General features: G+C 36.8%; 1 protein-coding gene across 1 annotated transcript; it reads right to left on the bottom strand.

The window, feature by feature from the left end:
- Positions 1-700: 700 nt before the first annotated feature.
- si:ch73-86n18.1 (uncharacterized protein LOC564061 homolog) lies at positions 701-6,092 on the bottom strand. Its single transcript, XM_037676242.1, has 5 exons — positions 6,076-6,092; positions 2,619-2,806; positions 2,382-2,533; positions 2,165-2,286; positions 701-878 (listed from the first exon to the last, which is right to left on the bottom strand). Exons 1-5 carry the CDS (start codon positions 6,090-6,092, stop codon positions 716-718), a joined length of 642 nt encoding a protein of 213 aa, XP_037532170.1. The 3' UTR covers positions 701-715.
- Positions 6,093-8,038: the final 1,946 nt, after the last annotated feature.

The raw sequence follows: 8,038 nt of genomic DNA, 5'->3' as shown, positions 1-8,038 counted from the left end.
CATTTTTTATTTTACTTTAGACAATATGAAAGGTTCCTTTCACACTCAGTCTGATTTGTTGCTGATGTTTTTAGTCAAGTATTGATCAGCTGTCTGTGCTGTGTTTAACTTCAAATTGAATATGAGTTTATGTTTTACAACGCGGCAATTTGCTTTACTTGGACCTTCTTTTTTGGCTCTAACCATTTCAGAATCAGAAATGTGCACTTTCGATGTACTAAACACATATTTCTGAGAATTTTGACATAACCGTTTGTGATGTTTTGTTGTTTTACCATATAAATATTTTCTGTTGTTGATCATTTTCTTTCAGCGACTTCGTTCTGCAAGAGTCACTGCAGGGAGCAAACTTAGATTTGACAATTGTTTTGCACTTGATGCCCTTCCTGATCCAACCTGGGCTCCAACCCATGGCCCCATGATCATGAGACCTTGTGCTGACCACCAACCTATTAAAGCCCCCTATATACTGTATATACATACATACACACACACACACACACTTGGTTGTATAAAAAATGTCTACATGTATAATATTTCTGCCCACGTTCTTATTTTATTTCTTGAAAATTAAAACAGGATCTTTTTGCCAGACGAAATGATTTTGCTTTAAACCTGAAGACAAGCTGTAAAATGTACAAACCTAAATGTTATAAATGTACTCTGAAGATTTCAATTAAAAAGTGATCGTTCTGAAATGGTGTGCTTGATGGTCTCATATCAGCGGGTCGGCGGCCTTCTGACAGATCCGAGGATACTGGAACCCACAGGGAACGTCGTACCAGCTCTGACTGTGGCTGTCCACCACTGCACAGTCCTCTCCATCTGGACCACCAGAGGTGTGGTTGTCTGGTTCTGATTTATGCACGTTCCAAAACCTTCACAAAGAGGATGTAAGAATAAAACCATTACGAATGAGACTGTGTGTGCACTCACCCTGTGACTGCAGACAACTCAAGAACATGAATTTTATTCCACTCATTGTAGCTACATGTTTTTAAAGCAGGATGTTTAGATTGAAGAAACAGCAGATGTTCACAATGTGTCCCAGCATCACTTTAATCACAGATCACAGTGAGTGAACTAAAGAGGACGACTCATAAGCACCACCGTGAGGTAAGAGACGCCTCAACGTTGAATGAAACAACACATCTCTAAAGAGCCCTCCTCATCTTCATCAGATAGAAATGACCTGATCATCAGCTAATCCTTATTTTACATTATCTGCCTTTAAAAAAAAAATCCATAGTTTACATAACATTTAGAGAAAGAAAACCACTTTTTGGATTAAAATTACTCTTTACAGTCTTGGCAGCGACCCTAAAGCTTTGTCAGTGATGATCCTCAAGTTGGCTGAACATCAGTTGAGTCTAAAACCTTTAATGTCACGTCATTGTGAACACGCACAGAATTAATCTTACGTAGGCGGAAAACTGACATTTTTACAGTATGAGGCCTACGTTGAAGTCTATAATGTTTTTTATTTGGGGCATGTTGATGTTGAGTGTAGTTCCATTTTCATCATGACAGAATGACGTCAGCTATGATCCTATTTTTTCTGCTTTTCTCATATTTTTTTTAAATTATTATTTCTGCTTCATTTTGTTGAGATTTTAGAAAACGGCAAGTCTTCTAACATTAATTCCCATGAGTCAAATCCATTTTTAAATCTGTGCAGTTATTTAGGCTTGCAGTTGTACCGCAGTACGCCACATGTCAGATCTGATACGCGATTGTGAAAAACAAACATATGCTGTATGTTGCATTGAGTATCACTGACCTTAAAATGAAGAATAAAGCATGATCGTTATCAGTTTTTACCATTTAAACAAATGTTTATTGTCAGCTTGGTGACAACATAATTTAATTTTGAGTGCTTACCACAAGTGTAACCTGTGTTCGTGATTTTTTGGTGGTGCAATAACTTTAAAATCAATCAACTCTGGGTAACACAAATGTTAAAAGCTATTCTAAATAGATTATATTATTTTACACTGATGCTACTCTACTGTTCCAGTCAGAGCCGTTTCTTTATACAAAAAAATAATCAGCAGTTGTTGCTTTCTTTGAACACGTCTCTATTAAAATGCCCACATTTTTACTGCTGATGATAGAATCTAACTAATCAGGATGAATTTAATCAGTTTAAAAAAAAAATACATACGAGGTTGTGAGCATTGAGTTGTCCATCCATCTCCAGTCTCCTTCATTCGTAGCGTCACTCAGTCCAATCCAGTAGAAGATGTAGTGTCCTCCAAGCCTCCTGCCTTCTTTTTCCACAGCCTCCTATACGTTTAAATTAAGCATTCATTTTAAATTAAGACAATACATTTGTAAAAATTGCAAAAATCATCCAGATAAAAGAAAAAAAAAACACTTGCATGCTGCTCTCTTGTGGTCAAGATGGCAAGATGGGCACCGATATCTTTACATTTAGCAGCACTGGTAGAAAAATCCAGCCTTTCAGTGCTTAGGAAGAAGCACTGATCCTCAACCTGAAGCCACCCATCAGGACACTCTGTGCATCTGATAGCTTTAAGGACAAAAAGGCATATTTAAACCATTTTAACAAGTAACAAGTCATCATCCACCTGCTGGAGCCTGGAGGAGGACCGTACCTGGAGCTGAGCAGTTCTGTGCCAAACTGGAGAACTGGTGACACAAGAGCTTGTAGTGATTCTTCATCAAGGCGAGTCTAACTTTTAGAAATGCTGCCTCGTTTTCTAGACTCTTCTGGACTTCTTTCTTGGGTGCTTCACAGGAGATTTCAGAAACCAAAAGGCCCATAAGGACACAAAGGATGGTGCTGAGGTTACCTGATGACAGAGAGCAGATTATTTATTTTAAAGCAGATTCAAGCAGACCACAGAAACATCAACATCTACACAAACACATCTTACCTTTCACAGGATTCATTGTGTCTGTGAGCTGAAGATCTCATGAGCTCCATCTGTGATCTCTAGAGGTTTTATAGTTTTTGGACTAAAGAGAAGGGAAAGTAGGGATTGTACAAATGTACCCAACAGATCAAAGTCTTCATCAAAGCAAGCAAACAACGACTGCAATAATGTGAAACACAGGACTGACCTTGACATGTTTAATCAGATCGGTGGCTCTCAGATTTTCTGTCATGCCGGGAAACGTCTGCTCTGTCTTTAGTTTTGCACCAGTCATTAATTATAATAAAGAAGTCTGACTATCTCATGCTGCTGTATTCATTCATACCCATCTGCTCACTTCAGACTCGTGTTTGGGCTGTTGATTAATATACCGTATTATTTTTACATTATTAGTGTTTAGCGTATATTTTAGATCTTTTACCGTTTGGCATTTGTTTAGTGTATAACTTAGATCCTTACAATTTCTTTTTATACTTTATATTTTTGCTATTTTTGGCTGTAACTGGGACCTTGAGTACATAATTTCATTCCACTTTATGCACCACATGTGATGCGAATGACAAGATACTTGAACTTGAACTTGAAGTAAATTTACCCAGAGAAACTGAAAGCTGAGAGCTGAATGACTTGCTGAAGTTTCACCAGGCTGAAACTGACCTGCTAAAACTAAAAGAAAACCAGCAAAAAAAGTTAAAAAGTTAAAAAAAGAATAGCCAAATGCTAAAAGTAGCAAAAGATTAGCTAAATGTTAAAATGCATCGAAAGGCTGGTTAGAAGCTAAAACTAGCAGAATGCTAGCTGTCTTACAAGCTGCCATCCTGATATAGTTCTTAGTTGTCTTAGAACAGTAAAATTAAAAGCTGTAAAAGGCAGTTGAAAACAAAAAGTAGAAAAAGGTTGAACAAAAATATCAAAAGACTAACTACAAATCTAAACACGTAGAAGCTAAAAGTAGCAGAGTAGCTAGTTCTCAACCCATCATTCTGAAATGTTTCTAAGCTGTCTTAGAACAATAAAACTAAAATAAAACTAAAGGCAGAAAAGGGCTAGTTAAAAGCTAAAAACAGCAAAAAGCTAATTCAAATCTAAAAGTAGTAGAACTGTAGCTAAAAGTACCATGAAAAGAAAAATAGCAAATATTTTGAAAGAACTGAACAGGTCTGAGGAAAATATTTGAAAATAAAGATAAACATCTCAAAAGTATAAAAGTAAATGAACAAAATAAATAGTAACACCCATCTCCTGAATGTATCGATACACGAACTGACAACACAGCACAAGGTATGTAGTTAGTGTGAATGCTGTTGCAGCATGCACACGATAATAAACAAACAAATAAATAAATAAATAAATAAACCTGAAATATAAGATATTATATATATTCAGAAATAATTTGAGAGATGCAATAATGCAAACAGCAATGTAAAAAAGAACATGAGTAATGACAATAATAATAATAAAACATGAACATTATACAGCACAGGGTCCGCAGTGATATGTGTGATGTTTTAAATGCAAACTCGGGATGTGACAAAGAAAATATTGTGCTCGGTTTAGAAGTTTTGATTATTTACTACTACATGAGCAAAGTTCCCTCCATCCCAGTTTTCTGATCCAAACTGTCAAAGATGCACACCTGGACAGTGTGACTCAGCACTTACATGCTCGTGCATATGTGGGTCGAAAGTCATTTTAATTCCCTTCATAAACAGAATAAACACAAAATATCACCTCTAGATTACATGACATCCAACTCTAAAAAAGCTGTTGGCCTTTTGTTCTTTTCCCATATTCAATATACTTTGTTTTTCTTGGCACATGAACTAACACGTCTTCTGCTTCATGAAGATTTATTTTACAAATTCATATAATAAGAAAAGAAGCGTGCTAAAATGTGCAGACTATTAGTTATTCTCATCACCAGAGTCCCATTTTCTTCAAAGCTCCACTTTCTGAAAACACACCTTTCAGCTGTTTTCCCATCACAGCCTTGCTAAAGTTAATCATTGTCAGTAAGCTGGAGGTACTTGCTGTTTTTTTCACCTGTTCTCAAAAACAGTCTGACTCATCCATCACACATCTGCTAAACCCAGAATCACTCCTTCACTCCAAATCAGGTTAAAGTGTGGAAACCCCTGGGAATTAGGCAATACAGGACTAATAGACAGAAGAAAAAAAACATGGATAAGTCAACAAAACTGAGCCAACAAAGTGGAAAAAATAGCCTCCCATTTTCAGGAAGCAGTCAGCTGAAATGATCTGGTCATAGCCGCAGCACTGTGAAACTCCACAGCTCCTCACTGGACACATTTGTTCAACACTGCAGTGGTGCTGCAGGCGCAGGAGAGTGTGCCTCGATAAATCAACCAGCAGCAACAAATTTGATTTCGAGGAGAAATATTGCTGCTCGGGAGTGGAGAGACTGAGGCCTTTCGGGAGCAGGGGAGGCGCAGCGTGAAGAGGGACTGTTAACAAGGACACAACAGACGTGGAGGAGAGAGACAACTGCTCCAGTCTGCAGGAGATCAGGGAGGAGTCGAGGCCAGAGGGCGCAGAGTCATCCTCAAACACAGCTCTGATTCTTTGAGCATCTGTGAGGCCAAAGCAGACATCTTTACACGTTTAAAGAAAAAGAAATCACCTCGATTTAGTTACTGAACATGACTGTGCTGCACATTTTATAGGACTTTATATCAAAATAAATAATATACAATAAATAGTTTTAATAATCAGAAACGTTCATTTATAGATCATTACACCTATTTTAATATTAAATATTAGTCAAACTATGTATGTGAATGAAACATGTATTTTAAATTAGGGCATATTTTTCTGTCAAAAAATCTAAACATTTGTTGAAGTCGTGTTTAAAACTTTGGTTTCACATTTCTGTCATTTTTATTAAATATGAACTAAATCACATGAATGCTTAATAGACAAATTCTAGTAAAAGACTGAAAAAAATTCCTACTCATATTTGAAAAAATGTTAACAAAAAAACTGAAATATTTACTCGTACCTTGCTTAAAAGTACCCACAATACTCAATCAAAATGACAAATGTTCTTTTTTTCTGATGCATTTAATGGACATTTAAATATTCAAAGAAATAATAAAAAAATAAAAAAACTCATATTTTATTTTTCTTTCAGCTGCCCCCTTCTGCAGGGGTCAACACAGTAAGTGGACTCATGAGAGATTTTAAAATTATTTTACACCAGATGCTGTTCTTGATGCAACCTGGACTTGAGCCTGCAGCCTCAGGGATATGAAACCATGACACTGACCACTGAGCTACTGCAGCCATCATCGTCATATTAATTAAGATTTGAATTAACAAGTGAAACTGCTCATCATGCAGGAAAACCCACCAAATTCAAATTTTCGGTTTAACATAAAACTAATGTTCCTTGAAGGAATACATATGGCTGTTTAAACTAAGGCATTACAACATGTTTCAGCGTTCAGAGTATGTGTTGTATACAGTACTACCACATCAAATTTTAGCTCAGTATCTGTAAAACTGACTGAGTTTAAGGCGTTTGGTGTTTGATAAGGCTAATTAGCCATCTTAAATCAGGTTAACTCTAAAAGTTCATCACTTGTAGTTGTTCATCCAATAATCTTAATCATAGTTTTTTGTCTTTTATGACTTTGAATGATAGTCAGAATGGAATTGATGAGGTTGGATTATTTTTTTTGTAAACTGAGGTGGGGAAAGCAACCAGCCTCCTCGCCCCCTGAACAGGAAACCACCACCCCACCAGAAATAAATGAAGCAAGCAAACGTAATATTAATTCAATGGGTGTTATAATAATTGGTTGTAAATTATTTTTATTGTAGCACTTTAACATGCTCAAGCACAACTCGTTAATAGAAGCAACTGTTTAAATATATGTTGTTTTCTGTAGATGACAGCTGCCTGAAGTCTCTAACATCTGGACATCAGCACATGGTGGGATTCATGATGTTTGATGTTTTGCCAGTTTCCTCCTGCAGATGTCTTCAGTCATTAGTTTGTTTCTCTGTCTTCATTTTTATTTTTTTAAGTGTGAAGCCTTCTTTTTGGAGCAGATCAGCTTACGTACTAGGCCATTTAAAAATATTATTTTTGGGGGGCTTTAATAACCCTTTGAGTTGCTTTTGTAGTTTTTTTTTAGTCACCATCCATCTGTGCAGCGAAGCGCTGAGCTATCGGTTCTGCTGTATTTGGCTGAATCTGAGCTGACGGTAGAACTCAACACTTGCAGAAAGCATTCTGCTTCTGTCAGCAGTCACATCATCAAGGTCAGCGCCCTGTTATGTAATTTTACAGAAGATGAGCCATATTCACAATATTACTTTTTACCTCCCTTACGCCTCTTCATTATGTTTCATGAAATTCAGCTCAGAGTTTTTGTGTAATTTTATGAAATGATTCTCAAGAAGACACGTTCGTGTGTCTGTCTGGTGGACTTCTGGAGATGTTACTTGTGATTACATCCATCCAGAGAATCTTGTATCAGGGGATTGAAGGGTAAATATTGAGCTGGTCTTGAGTGTTGTTTTGTCTACTGTTGTAAAATGTGTTCATATTCATTATAAACTCTGGCATCACTGTGTTCTTGTTTGACACGACTATGGGGAGGAGGTATCTTCTCACCAAGGAAGGGTTTTGTCGCGATTAGCCTTCAAGTCTCGCAAGTCTTTTTGGTGTTACTGACTTATTTATTACTTAATTTATAAATGTCCACAAAATTACTACAATTTTTTTTTCTCTCTGATATATCATTGTTTTATGTAGTTGGCTGCACTATGAAAATTCCTGTGTTACTTTAAAATGCAAAAAGTCTTGCAACAAATTCACACTTTTCCTGTGCAACAAGGACAAACACTTTTTTTTTTAGAGTCAGAGTATTTAAAATACATTAGTAATGTAGTGATTGTTTTAAACACCACCCTTCCATCCATCCACTTTCTTCAGTCTGTTCATGGTCAGTTTGGAAAGGCAACATGTCCAGGAAAAAAAACAAATGTCCCTCAACCATGCAACACTCTTCAGCTCCTTCTGGGGGGCCCAAGGCATTCCCATGCCAGAGAGGATATATGACCCCTCTACAGCGAGTACTGGATCCATCATGGTGTCTCCTCCCATTTCT

Source organism: Nematolebias whitei, chromosome 5, assembly GCF_014905685.2.
Source record: "Nematolebias whitei isolate Nwh7 chromosome 5, NemWhi1, whole genome shotgun sequence".
Classification (NCBI taxonomy): domain Eukaryota; kingdom Metazoa; phylum Chordata; class Actinopteri; order Cyprinodontiformes; family Rivulidae; genus Nematolebias; species Nematolebias whitei.
Note: the sequence above shows the minus strand (reverse complement) of the source record. Positions and strands in the feature narration are given on the sequence as shown.

Bases quoted from the DNA above. Each gene is read 5' to 3' on its own strand.
- si:ch73-86n18.1 (XM_037676242.1), bottom strand. The intron at 2,534-2,618 runs GTACGGTCCTCC...TTGTCCTTAAAG, and splicing joins ACAGAACTGCTCAGCTCCAG to CTATCAGATGCACAGAGTGT. The intron at 879-2,164 runs GTATGTATTTTT...CTCTTTGTGAAG, and splicing joins AACTCAATGCTCACAACCTC to GTTTTGGAACGTGCATAAAT.